The sequence below is a fragment of the Myotis myotis genome, unplaced genomic scaffold (genome assembly GCF_014108235.1).
Source record: "Myotis myotis isolate mMyoMyo1 unplaced genomic scaffold, mMyoMyo1.p scaffold_m19_p_3, whole genome shotgun sequence".
Taxonomy (NCBI): domain Eukaryota; kingdom Metazoa; phylum Chordata; class Mammalia; order Chiroptera; family Vespertilionidae; genus Myotis; species Myotis myotis.
The window spans coordinates 23,194,581-23,209,702 of record NW_023416335.1 but is presented as its reverse complement, the minus strand read 5'-3'; the positions used below and the strand labels follow the sequence as shown (position 1 = coordinate 23,209,702).

The following is a 15,122-nucleotide window of genomic DNA, read 5'->3' as shown; positions in this document are numbered from 1 at the left end:
GGACTCTAAATTCTGTTCCATTGATGGAATATTTTCCATCCCTTTGCTAATGTAAGTAATCCTTTTATGATTATATCAAATTTTATAGCAAATGTTAAAAGTCCTCAAGTATGAGTCCCCAAACTATTTTCTTTTTCAAAATTGTTTTGGCCATCCTAGTTACTTCAATTTCCACATAAATCTAACAATTCACTTGCATATTTCTACAAATAGCCTGTTGAAATTTTTATTGAGTTTGCATTGAATCTATACGACAGCTCTTATCTTAACAATAGTGATTATTTTAGCTCATAAATGTGATATATATATATCACTTATTTAGATTTTTCTTAATTTCTCTCAACAATGTTTTCTGGTTTTCAGTCTTGTACAACTTTTATTAAATTTATTCTTAGGTATTTTATAATACTTTAATATTATGCTGGATTTACATTTTTAAAAATTTTCCAGTTGTTTGTAGCTATTTTAAAAATAAAATTGATTTTTTTTCTATTGGCCTCGTGTATTGTGCCTTCACTAAATTTGTTCATTTTAGTGGCTATTTTATGGGTCCCTTAGGATCTTCTAGATAAGCAATCTTATCTTCTAAAAATACAAATAATTTTACTTCTTTATTTCCAATCTGAAAATATCCTTTTCTTTTTCTTTTCTTATTGCACTGCCTAGAATCCAGTGCTATACATAGAACCAATAAGAGTGACATTCTTAGCTTTTTGCTTATCTTAAGAAACTGTTCACTATTTTATCATTTAATATAACATTAGCTGTAGGTTTTTCATGGGTGCTCTTTATTAAAGTAAGAAAGTTCTTTTCCAGTATGCTGAGAATTTTGATCATGATGTTGAAATCTGTCAAATTATCTTTTCTGCAGCTATTAAGATTATATTATTTTTTCATTTTGTCTGTTAATATAGTGAATTATATAATTTTATTTTAAGTGTTAAACCAATCTTCCCTCTTAAAATAATTAAATAAGCTTGATTATTTTATATGTACTTAAAATAATTAAATAAGCTTGATTATTTTATATGTATGTATATATGTATATATCATAATGAATGTATGAATGTATATATACATATATACATGCATATCTATATCTATCTTGTGTTTCTAATTTGCTATTTTTTAAAAATATATTTTTTATTGATTTGAGAGAGAGAGAGAGAGAGAGAGAGATCAACATTAATGATGGGAGAGAATCATTGATCTGCTGCCTCCTGCACACCCACTACTGGGGATTGAGCCAATAACCCAGAATCAAACCCAGGATCCATTAATTCATAGGCTGCCACTGTATCCACTGAGCCAAACCAGCTAGGGATGATTTGATAAATTTTAAAGATTTTTATGTCATGGTTATGACAAATATTGGTCTACAATTTTATTTACTTTTAGAGTCTGTAAATTCTTTTTGTTAGTGTTATGCTGGCTCAAAAACAAGTATTATTCTATTTAGTATTGCCCTTTCTCCTCTCTTCACTGAAAGAATTTGTATAAGTAAATAGTCTTCAATCCTTTAATGTTTGATAGAATTCTCCAATGATAGCCTCTGGGTCTAGAGCTCTTTTCTTGCTTTCCTCTGGGTTAATCAAATATTTTTACCGTCCTATTTTACTTTCTCTATAGGCTCCATAGCTTTATGTTTTTGTATTTGTTTCTAGTGGATTGGAGTTGCATCCTTAAATGACCACTGTCTATTTAGAGTTACTATTTACCATTTTATGCAAAAGATAATGATCATTCAGTAGTGTTGTCCTACTCCTATTCATTCTTATGTTATTATTGTCATGTATTCATAATATAATGTTACAGTTTAAATTGTTTACTTTCTTCAAATAAATTTAGAAGAATACAAATATAGATATCCACATATTGATCATTTATGGTGTTCTTCATCTTTCCCTGCAGATAGGAGTTTAAAGATTATGGTTTTTTTGCCTCCCATCTAAGGGACTTTAGAAGCCTTTCTGTGATGTGGGTCTGCTGGAAAACTCTTCTCTTAGTTTTTATTGAAAATATTCTTATTCCACTTTCAATTTTGAAGGATATTTTTTGCTGGATATAGAATTCTGACTTGACAGTTTAGTTTAGTTTAGTGTAGTGTAGTTTAGTGTAGTTTAGTTTCTTTCTTTCACCACATTTTGTTCCTTGAACAGTCCAGGCCGATTTCCACTCCCACCTATGTTTTCTGTTTACTCTTCCTGGACAACTCTTGAACTAGTTCTTCAATCACAGCTTAATTCTCATTCCCTTGGTTTCATATCATACTTCTCAGAGAACTCTTGACCATGCTACCAAAAAATCACCCTTCGTCTCTGGTTCTTTCTCATTATCCTGCTTACAGTCTGTGTGACACTTTCACAATCTTTAATTATGTTTTTCTTTCTTTACTTGTTTCCTGTGTTCCTACCTGACTAGCTCCATAAATAATTTTATTCTGCCTGTTTTATTCTCTCCTACATTCTTGGCATTCAGCAAAATAACTGGCATCATAATAAGTCATAATGATGTTTCTCTAATGTAGAATGGATGCATCTAAAGTTGCAGGGACATCTAAAGTCTAACTTTGCTAGAGTAGTCACATACTGCTGAACCCTCCAGGACCATCTGTTCTACATACTGTACTCGGGAATGTAAATACAAAAGTGATGCATCTTCAGGAAGCTTTTTCAGACTCTCTGAGTTAGAAACAATTTTCTCCCCTAGTTCCTGTAACACTCTACTCATCCAGACTGTGATACTTCTTAGGATCTACCTAACACTGTTGACATGTGTATTCATATATTCTCTCTCCAACTGGACTGTCAGTTCTTTGCAGGCAGGGACTATATTTCCTAACACATATTGGCAATCCTGAAGAAATAACCTTTAGGTCTGCAGAGGTTTTATGGATACTCTTAAGATGGTATTGCACTGAAAATGAATTAAATAGGAAAGTAAGCATTTTTGTTTAATAAGACTCTCTGGTTCTCTGAGGAAGAAAGAACTGTATAATTCCAAAGTATTTGGCTTTCAACTGAGCATTAATAAAGCCCTAAGTTCCCACCAAGGACACTGTGTCATGTGTGGGGGAGGACTCCTCTGCTCTTTTGCTGCCTTTGTTCTTGTTTATACGCACAGCCTTTCTAGTTTATACTCCCTGTAGTTTGCATCGCAATAAAGTGCCAAATATTCCCTGCCCACGCCTCTGTTTGGCTGCAGAGCATGAAAACTTTAGTGGAAAGTAAGAGATCAGAATATTTTTTTAGATTTGTTGGTGACCTTAAAAGTGCCTATTTTTAAAAATAAATTTTTATGCCTGCTGCCAAACTGAACCTCCATTTGTTATGATGAGACCTTTGATTAGTCTGTAGTCGGAAGGGGACCTGTATAAAAAGTAGTTACCATTTATTATGAGGAGATTGATGGAGAACTGTGGAGTGAGAAAGGCCTGAAGCTGGCTTTCATATTCTGATTCCATGCATAAAAGGGGAGATAAGGATTTAAACAACTCATATGCATGCTGGTTGTGATAACTTACAGCCTCTGGGTTTGGGGACTATGGCAACTTTCTCAATCATGCACACCTGTGAAATTCAAAAGTGATATAAGCACAGCTCTTTTTTATAGAATAACATTTTTAAGACCTTCTATTGTTCTGACAGATTCAAGTTACCAAAAGGCATATGAATCTATGGGGCAGTACTTGTTAAGCATGTGTGTATGTTGAGGGTTGTAGTTACTAGTCTGAAACTTCTTGTATATTCCCAGGCCATATCCAAAACTTATAGAATCGGAATCTCCAGAAGTTGTATCCGAGAATCTACATTTTAGCACCATAACTGGAGGCTGTATCCACACTCAGAAGTTTGGGAGTCATTGCTTAAGCCTAAGGGAATAGAGAGTCAACAGTTGTCTATTTCATCTCTGAATCATCAGTCTGTACTTGGAAAGTTTTGAGTCCCTTAGATTACTTCCCAAAAAGGTCTCAGAGATCTGTGGTTTTGATTCCATTGTGATTAGCTATTTATTTTCCCATAGGTTTCAGGTGAGAGAGAAGAACTCTTCCCATAGCTCACATGGAGGAGAAGTAAAACTCACAGTACTGTATAGCTCCCTTTTAGAAACTCTCTACCTATTTCTTTCTATCTTTCTTTTAGACTGGTGGTAAATGATGAGCTTGGGGCTGGAAACTGGTTCTGGATCACTTCCTTTGAATGCCCTGAATTGTGGCCCTCATATTCACTTTAGTAATGTGGATGTATTAGCATCTATGTCTTAGGACTTCAACTTAGGGCTTCATCTGGACATTGGGACAGATATAATTCCATTTTAACACCTCTTTGAAATAATAATAATAGCTAATTTATATTGATCACTTGTTATGTGTCAGTCATTCTTTCACACATGTTTTTCCTCAGTCCTCCCACAATCATATAAGAAAATAGAAGTACAGAGAAGTCAAATAATTTGTATAATTGCACCCAGATATCAGGTCGTAAAATTCTTCTAACAATGTGTGCCCTTGACCATAATCGAACCCAGGACCCTTCAGTCTACAGGCCAATGCTCTAGCCACTGAGCCAAACCAGCTAGGGCTAACAATGTGCATTATTTTCCTATTAAGAATTTTGTCTCTTAGAAAACACTATGCATTCATCAGAAAAAAATTGCTATAGTTGCTTTATAGTCTGGTTTTTACAATGGTAAGACATTGAATTTTGGAGCAAAATTAATAAAAACAACTCTTACTAAGAATTTTAATATATATTATTCACTTAATTCCTATAACAGCTTTGTGATGTGGGTGGTCTTGTCTTCATCTTGCAGTTGAAGGAAACTGAGGCTAGGAAGAAATTATGTGACTTCCTCTAGATCAGTGGTTCTCAACCTTGGCTGCACATTAGAATCACCTAGGAATCTTTTTAAAATCCTGATTTCTGGGCCTCATCCTCTGGAAATTCTGTTTCTTTGTTACTAACATTGTGGCCCCACCCCATAACAAAGAAACAGAATTTCCAGAAGATGAGGCCCAGAAATCAGGATTTTAAAAAGATTTCCAGGTGATTCTAATGAGCAGCCAAGGTTGAGAACCACTGCTCTAGATCATACAACCAGAAATGATTGGAGCCGGGATTTATTATCTGCAGTTTCAGATCTTAACTCTGAGTTTCCTTTTCTCTCTGCTCTGCTGGGACACACCATCAGAAGGAATGTGTTTAGTTGTGGGTCTCTGAGATGTGGCAAATGTTTAAAGTTATTTTGTTGAAGCTGCTTTCTAACATGTTGACTCTAGATGAGTCAATATTACAAAGGAATGAGGTTTTTAATAACCTCTTTGGAAACAGAGAGCATCTTACTCATCTTAGAATCCCCAGTGCCTGGTCCAAAGTTGATCCTCTATTAATGAACTAATTAAATGAATAAATAAATAAGTAGATAACATCCTTTTAAACTCTCTAGTGGGAAGTAAGATTTCTTGTGAAATAGATTAATATATGATCCCTCTGAGTATTTACATTTTATAAGATGATCCTGAAAGAAGAACCCAAGTGAATGATATGTAAGTTGTTTTCTGACTCTGCCATTGGAGTAGTTGTGGAGGAGGAATTGAGACAGGTATTCTCTGAAGTCTCAAGTTTCATGCAGATAAGACAGCTTCCCATCTCTATCTGCCTTGAGAAAGACTACACTGCTTCTTTGCTTAAGTTACAAAATTTCCAGAACCATTTTATATCAAAAATATGTTTTAATAATGTCAGCCACCCATAAATGGAGCAGGCACCTTCTAACATATTCACAGTTATACTTCTGCTAAGACACGTGTTGACTGGGCTCTGGAAGGAGGGATCAAAATGTTGTTGGTGGGATGGACCAGATAACTGATAAGACATTCTGTCCCTGACTTTGGGAGATTCTAGAATTCATTCAGGTGGTTGAAGACAAGGATGCAGCTAATGCGGTCTGTCTGTTGTCCACAGGTCTGAGGCGCAATTACAGATGTACCATCTGCAGTGTCTCTCTAAACTCAATAGAACAGTATCACGCCCACCTGAAAGGATCTAAACATCAGACCAAGTAGGTACTTTCACTCTCCAGTGCTTTTGTTTGTGGTTTTTAGATGACGGTTAAAGGATAACCATTTTAATTATTTCTGCATTTAAACGGCATCTCTTTATCTCCAAAGTTCCCTTGATAGTGTTGCTGCAGAAGCCTCCCAAGTCTGCTTAGCATTATTTGAAGAATGGCTTCTTCTCCTTTGGGGGCACAAATAATGACAGGCTTTCTTCTTTCATTTTCAAGGACAGTTCAGCACATTTTTTATAAACTTCAGGAAACATGTATATCTATTCTAAGGGTTTTTAAATAAACAATGTTATCTCTATTTGAAGGATGTGCCAGACTTTGGTGTTATGTGAAATTCCACGAATGTCTTCTACCACTTTCCATTTCTAGATGAATGTTGTTAATTAGTATAGAAACTTAACAAATCTTATTATATATTAAATCACTCACATACATAAGTATTTCCAATTAAATGGAAGCTTAGTTCATTATTTTAAAAGAAATTCTCATGATTTTAAACCTAAAAAGGCTAATCAGGCATAATTTCACCTATATTTATACTTTGCATCTCTTTAAAGGTGAATGATGTTAGCTTTGCAGGCATTTTTAAAGTAGCTGCTAAGACTGCTAATAAAATCTAACAAAATAGAAAAAAATACACAAGGAATATCTCAAAAGTTTATAATTTTCCTGAGTGTAATTGTTTTCATTTCTCTCCTATTAGCAGACTCATTTAACAGATTTGACTGTACCAAGGCTTCATAAATAATAAATGATGTATTTAACACACATTTATTGAGCTCCACTATGTGTCAGACTCTGAGGTGTGCACTGGGAAATAAAAGATGAATTGACCCAGGCCTGCCTCTTGTGGAGCTGCCTGCCAGGTGGGGGGCGGGGGAGGGGGATAGCCTTGTAAACACACAGATTTGTCTCTAATACCACGTAGACACCTAGAGCTTCGAGTATTAGGGAGAGAACAACTAGGGCAAGTTTATAGGGGTGTTGGTGCAGAGTTTGACAGATAAGGTTGAGGTCATGGTCTGATGCTGCTCACCGTCAGAACCCTGGTGCCTAGCACAGCACTTCATGCCTGTTGAGGGGTTCATAAACATTTTTGATGGAATGAATGTGTGATTTTAAAGTACGAGTAACATTTTTCATGCAGGCCTATGAGGAAGTACATTCCAGGCAAGGACATTTCTTTGCAAGGATATTTTAAAGACATAGGTTACAGGGGGTCTGATGCAGGTGAGGAAATGGAAGCCTAGATTTGGTTACTGACTATCAGTCTCTTCATCCATGTTGTGCTGTCTCATGAGTCAAAGCCACTTTCATGACTCACTTTACTCTGATCCACCTCAGAGTACTATTATCAGGGAATTCTGCAAAAAAAAAAAAAAAATTTGTTATAGAGTACCTAGAGTGCTTGTATTGATTATTGGACACTGCTGTCCCCTCCTCTTCCAAATAGTCTATTAATCTCTCCAACTTCGTAAGAGGCACCATATGCATTCTAATTAACATGCATCGAATCTACAGACCAGGATATTGCAAGTAGCTGCAATAATAAATGGTAATCTTTTAGAGTCATGTATTTATTGCACTTAATATAGATAATATTAACATATTATCTATACTAATAAAAGGGTAACATGCTAATTAGACTGGACGTCTTCCAGATGACCTTCTGGATGTCCTCCTGACAAAGCTGGGACAGGGCAAAGCCCCCCATGGTCCCAGGTGCCTGCAGCTGGCCAGAGGAGGGAAGCCTGGGTCTAGGCTGCGGGGGCCGAGGCAGAGGCAGTTAGGGGTGATCAGGCAGGCAGGGGATCAGTTAGGGATGATCAGGCTGGCAAGGGAGCAGTTAGGGGTGATCAGGCCAGCAGGGGAGCAGTTAGGGGCGATCAGGCAAGCAGGCAAGCAGTTAGGAGCCAGTGGTCCAGGATTGTGAGAGGGCTGAGGGATTAGGCCTAAACCAGCAGTCAGACATCCCCCAAAGGGTCTTGGATTGGAGAGGGTGTAGGCCATGCTGAGGGACCCCCGGCCCCATGCACGAATTTCATGCACCAGGCCTGTAGTCATATAATCCTATATAATAAAAGGGTAATATGCAAATTGACCTACGTGGGAAGCCGGTCCATCCTTGATGCTTGACACAGTCACTGCAGGGAAGGAACATCTGCACAGCATATGTTTCAAGGGACCTGGGGTATATGGCATACTGTTCTTAATATGTTTGCTCCCTTTCTTAGCGCTATGTGTTTTAACCAAGGTTACCTCTCTGAGAAAGGTTGTTTCTCCAGGTGGGGATTTTTTCTCTGGAGTTAGGGATTAACAGGACTAAGGAAGGGAATAAATCTGTAAAACCTCTTACCTAAGTGTCAGGCGGGTAATTAATCACTTTAACTACGAACAATCACACTTAAGCTACATAATCTTTACTTAGGATAATCTCCTTCAGTTACTTCCTTGTAGTTTAACAGAACAATAGAGTATGACCTTGGAATGGTGATAACAAATGCCCTAACCTTTGGTATAGAATGGATAGGATTAAAATCAACTGGTATAAATACAGATGTAATAGGAGAATAAAAAGAGAACCTTGCTATGCTGATCATCTGAACACTGCCTCCGAGTTATTCCTTCTTTGCCTACTTCGTCCACACCTTTGGGAACCCCTGGACCTGCTGGAGCTGGACCCCAACAGACCCAAACAGCAGAATGACTGGGAATGACTGGTCACGATGACACACACTGACCACCAGTGGGCAGATGCTCAATGCAGGAGCTGTCCCCTGGTGGTCAGTGCACTCCCACAGTGGGAGCTCTGCTCAGCCACAAGCCAGGCTGATGGCTGCCAGCACAGCAGTGGTGGCAGGAGCCTCTCCCGCCTCCTCAGCAGCACTAAGGATGTCCAACTGCAGCTTAGGTCTGCTCCCTGCTGGTAAGTGGACATCCCCTGAGGGCTGCCAGGCTGCCAGAGGGATGTCTGACTGCCAGCTTGGGCCTGATCCTCCAGGGAACGGGCCAAAGCCAGCAGGTGGACATCCTCCGAGGGGTCCCAGACTGCAAGAGGGCATAGGCCGAGCTGAGGGACCCCCCCAAGTGCACAAATTTTTGTGCACAGGGCCTCTAGTATATTATATATTTGTACTGTAGAAAGATAGACAGTGGTTTTGAGTGGCATGAATCATGTAAATAACTAATGCAGATAGTATCTCCAGCTTTGGAAAAATTTCTGTCTGTCTATGTGCACATATAAAACTTGCCAGAATCTGTGCCAGCCATTTTCACACCTATTATCTCATTTAATCCACTTAACTACTTTGAGGTAAATACTATTGATCCATTGTTTTATATGAGAACACTAAGGCTCAGAGAGACAAAGCAACTTACCTAACATCACCTTGCCAACAAATGGCAGATCCGGGACTGAATCTTGCAGTGTGACTCATGCTTCTGCTTCTTCCATTTCACTTAGTTACCACAGAGGCATGGGATGAAAGACTGCCAATAGAGAGTACTATAATAAATTTTTAGTACTTCCCTGGTGGGATTTAATAATTATATGTGACTTCAGAAGGGTACTTCTCCTACTGTGCAATCTTCTTTCCAATAAACACATTTTTTTTTTCCTACCTCAGCACAAGGTTGCTCTCCCTCTGAAGAGTGAAATGAGGGAAATATGAAGAAAATAATTGTAATAGCTTTGTCCCACATGCTTACTTCATCTGCCCTCATACCTAATTTGGAGTGTGTGTGTGTGTGTGTGTGTGTGTGTGTGTCCATGTTTATGAGCTACATCATTACATAATTTTTTTGTAACATTCTTGTCCAGTTTAGTATCAAAAGATATGCTGACAACATTAAACAAGTTGAGAGGTCTTCTCTCTATTTCTGATCCCTGATTGAGTTTGTGGTAAATGCTATTATTTCTTAAGTATTAGGAAGAACTAACTGATGTAGCCATCTGGAGTTAATCATATGGGAGTATCTTTACTAGAATTTTAATTTCTTTAATGGAGCACTGTTCATATTTTCTATCTATTATTGGATCAGTTTGAATATGTTGTTTTTCAATGAGTTTGCCCATTTACCTAAAATTTAAAGTGCCTTGATATATAGTTGTTCATGATATATCTACTTTTATTTTTGTCTGGAAGATGTTTTCATTCTTGACATTATTTATTTGTGCCCCTTCCTTTTCTTGTCTATTGATAATTTTTGTTAGAAACATTTCAATATTTATTTGCTTTTGTTGAATGAGTGTTGGGTTTGGTGATTTTCTCTATGTACAGTTATTTTCTACCATTTTAAAATTATCTTCATCCTACTCCCTTTGGATTTAATTTGCATTCCCCCCCCCAGCTTGTTAATTTCAAAGTATAGGTTATTAATTTTTCAGTGTTTCTGTTTTTCTAATATATGCATTTAAGGCTCTCAGTGTGCCACTACAAATTGCTTTTGCTATCTTTTGCAAGTCATCTTTTTTTTTTATATCCCAGAAGTTGTAATATGTGGTATTTTCATCTTTATTTATTTATTTATACTGTGATTTCTCTTTCACTCATGGTTAACTTAGAATATTTGGGAGATTTTTATATTTATATTTTTGTGCCAATTCTATGGTCAGAGGACACACTGTAAAAGAATTCAATCCTTTGAAATTTGTGTAGGCTTGCTCTGTGCTCCCAGCATATGGTCAATTTTGGTAATATCCTACATTCATTTTTTTAAAGTGTCTTTTTCAATAATTAGGTAAATGGCTCTATATATCAATTACATTAAGTTTCTCAATATTGCTCAAATTTCCTATGCCCTTACTGTTTTTTTTAAAATCTGTGTACGATATTCATGAGAAACAGAGGAAGTTAAAATATTCTAACTATAAATATGGATTTGCCTAAGTGACCTCTTAATTCTATTTAAAAATATATTAAAGGTATATTATTAGATGCTTATAAATATAAGATGTTTTTATGTATTCCTGTTAAATTGGCACTTTTTGTCACCATGAAATGGCCTTCTTTCTTACTAGCAATACTTTCCTAAACATATACCAACATCAGCTATACCAACTCTTCATAGCTTTTAAAATGTTCTCTTTAAACTTTATCCAGCTTTTATTTCATTCTCAGGCTAAAGGTTTGCATTATACCAATTACCCTATTGGGGCTGGAAATGGAAGTCAGCCAGTGAAATGGTTCCTAACTTTCCTAATCTGACGAAATAAAACAACATAACTATTAAGGTGTCAGCAATGTTCAATATCGTATATTTATATTTTTACTAATAATTTCCAGTAAAAGTGTTGAGATGAGTAAATATTATTAAAATATATAGTGCAAAGAGTACTGACTTTTAAGTCAGTAGATTTTATTCTGGCATAGCTTTGCCACTGAGCGATCTTGGGCACTGACAAACCTTCTGTAAGTCTCAGGTCCCTTATAGACAAGTGAATAGTGATGACAAGAACAGAGCAAAGTGTATCCACTTTCCATGCCTTCCTCATGATCCTAGAGCTCTTTCCTTCTCATCCTGAATTCAGTCTTAACATTCTTCTTAAAATAGCTCCCCAATTAGGTTTCACCATTTTATTAGAATTAGTAATATGTCCCAAAAATTATGTCCACCCAGAACTACTTGCAGATATAAGTAGTTAAGAATATCAAGATGGAATTATTCTGGATTTATTGTGGGCCCCAAATCCAATGCCTGGTGTCTTTATGAGAAAAAGGAAAAGGAGAATTGGACACAAAGAGATTACGGCCAGGTGAAGACATAGGTAGAGATTGGAGCTATGTTTCCACAAACCAAGAACACCAGGAACCAGCAGGGTCTGGAAGAGGCAATGATTGATTTTCCTCTGGAGCTTTTTGAGGATGTATCCTGCGGACACCTTGATTTCAGACTTCTGTTCTCTAGAATTGTGAGGATAAATTTCTGGTTTTTAAAAATGTTTTTATATTGATTTTAGAGAGGGAGGAAGGGAGATGGAGAGAGAGAAACATTGATCGGCTGCCTTTTGCATGCCCCCCACTGGGGATCAAACCTGCAACCTGGGCACGTGACCTGACTGGGAATCCTCGTGGTGCATGGAACAATACTCAACTGAGCCACACAGGCTGGTACATTTCTATTGTTTTAAGCTATGCAATTTGTGGTCTTTTTAAAGGGCAGCCTGAAGAAAGTATTACTGTGTAAAACCTACTTGACTTATTCCACAATTATCCCTTTAGGCAACTTCTTATCATGCCTATCCCATGACAATGATGGCGATGGTGATGGTGATGATGGTAATGGTGCCACCACTGATATGCATGGGGTGGAACTTCTGTCTGAGTGGAGTACAGGAACACATTAAAATGCTTTGAAAGTGATGCCATATCTAGTATGTGCTCTTTACTGGTAGCAATGATAATTTTTTTCTTTTTTTGGCAAATATCATAAACAGGAAAGTGGCAGTCAAATTTTGCTCCATTGTTAAAGAGAAATATTAAGTAGCTAATGAGATTAAAGGTTTAGAAATGCAAATGATCACACTGACTTCTAAAGCAATTGCCTATTAGTAGATTCTTCAGTGTTTCCAGGGGAGCTAGTCTGTCAATTAGTACAAATGATTAAAATGAAATTTAAAGGCAGATGAGTACAAACCATAGACTAATGACCAAGTCCCATGTAATGTACTTAAATTTGAGATTTGGGAACACTTCAAGCCTTAGGACAGTATATTACCTAGAATAAAGGATATAAAAGTTGTCATTACTTACTTTGATGCTTCAGTTGGTTGAGAATGACACACACGTGTTTAAGAGAATAAATCCGACTGATCAGAACTTAGCAGCAATTTCTAAATTTGCTTTTTCCTTTGATGGGGAAGCCTTAAATAGTATCCATTGCTTTTTCTGCAGATTTTTTTCTTCAACTCGCTGAATCCTCTAGACAAAGCCTTTATATTATGCAGTTTCCCATTATGTTCATTTATTTGTGAAGTGATTGAATGGATGTTTAGACTAATTTTCAGAGCTGGAATATATTTCCTTTAAATATCTTGGGATTCTGTTCCGTCATTCAAAATAGTAGTTATCTGAGGGGTACACAGTAAAAATTGGGATAGTTTTGCGAGATATGCCAACCATTAAGAACCTCTGTGCTTAGGATAAATAAAAGTTACTTAAAACTCCAAGAAGCAAACAAAATAACCAACAATGAATCAATGAATGTACTTCAAAGGCTAAAAATATAGATGTTCTTTGTGGAATATTCAATGTGGTTTACTGACACTAAAGAAAAATTTTCATAACCAAAGGGTTTGGGATTTTAATACTGTGCTATATTTTTTTCATGAGAAAGTTTTCTTTTCTGAAAAGTATAAAAGTTCAGTAAAGTTTTGAGATGAGCAGGACGTAAGATAGTATTGAAAATAGAGCTGTCCTTTCCCAAAGAATGTCAGGTTGTTTCTTTTTAGTTGATAATCATTTGTAAGCTGCTTGGAAAGGTTTAAAATAAAGAGCAAAATCTAGAATCCAAAGAAACTGCTTTGCTTGTCTCATTTTATGATTCTAGCTATGCAAAATAGCTCTTCTAGACAGCAGAGACCATGGAGTGTCATCAAATCTTTCCAGCCCAGGGCACTCTTAGACACTGTAAATAGAATACCTATAGCAGCACAGAGACGAGAATGTGGCAAGTCCTGTGGATCAAAGGGTGTTCTTTTTTTTAGCCCTGTTTTTAATAGAACATTCTAGTCTACTATTGTCAAGAGCCCTTCCTTTTGGTGGAAGGCCTCTGATGAAACAGTCCAACTTCTCAAATGAAAGAGACAGTGGCCTTTAGGAAGAAGAATTCCAGAGAAGACAGAAAAAAACAACAACAAAACAAACCTATATCTCTCTCTATATAGCACGAATGCACAGGCGATTCTAACAGCTCTATTTTTTTCCAAAGTCTCACTTTCATGCTTTTTCTATATATGCCATACCTAGGGATACATTATAATTACAGTATGTGAATAAATTAGACCTTTGGCAGGCTTGGAAAGAACTAAATGGGAAGCACCTTCATTCTGTCATATTATTTCTAGAATTACTGATGACATCTAATATTCCTTAGCTCACTCATTTTCTACCCACCTCCTTCTTGGGGGACTGATAATCATTATTTTGTCTTGCTTAAAATTTGTATGAGTCATGGCTGTCTCCAGAGTGGTTCTGAGCTGATAATTTAATGTCCCAGATTTAACTGTGGGCCCATTGAAACCTCTCAGTTCTTTGTTATGCTGTTTCAGATAGTCATCAGGACCAATCACCAACCTGACTTAGTGCTGAAAAGTGCATCAAGAAAGAGAAAAGAACTGGAGGGAGGATGGTGGAGCCCAGTAGGCCTGGCTGAGAGTCAGACAACCAGAGCCCCAGTGTCAGTCCTCCTTCTCACACCCTGTGTGGCTTTTAACAACTTTAAAACTTTATTTGAATGCCGAAACCGGTTTGGCTCAGTGGATAGAGCGTCGGCCTGCGGACTGAAAAGTCCCAGGTTCGATTCTGGTCAAGGGCATGTACCTGGGTTGCGGGCACATCCCCAGTAGGAGATGTGCAGGAGGCGGCTGATCGATGTTTCTCTCCCATCGATGTTTCTAACTCTCTATCTCTCTCTCCCTTCCTCTCTGTAAAACTTAAATAAAATATATTTTAAAAAAAAAACAACACTCTATTTGAAAACCCACCTATTGAAATGCAATATATATACAATAAAATGCACAGGTTTCAGGTATACAACATGTTGGGTTTTGACAGTTTATACGCCATGTAACTACCAGCCCAATTAAAATAGAGAACATTTTCACAACCATCAAAAGCTCCCTTGAGCCCCTTTGCAGTCAATCCCCCATCCCAGGCAAACAGTTTCTGATTTCTGTCACCATGGCTTCATTTTGCCTGTATAGAACATAATATAATAATACAGTATGAATTCTTCTCCTTCTGCATTCTTTTTCTCAACATAATGTTTTGGGGATTCATTCACATTGTGGCTCATATCAGCTCTTCCTTTCCCCTCACTGAGATTCAACATCT

General features: G+C 37.0%; 1 protein-coding gene across 1 annotated transcript in view; it reads left to right on the top strand.

Annotated features, from left to right (window-relative positions):
* The window catches only part of ZMAT4 (zinc finger matrin-type 4), a 325,358-nt gene that overhangs the window by 273,119 nt on the left and 37,117 nt on the right, over positions 1-15,122 (top strand). Inside the window, exon 6 of the mRNA XM_036296611.1 lies at positions 5,964-6,060. Coding sequence (XP_036152504.1) covers positions 5,964-6,060 — 97 coding nt within the window. The remainder of the gene's footprint in view (positions 1-5,963; positions 6,061-15,122) is intronic.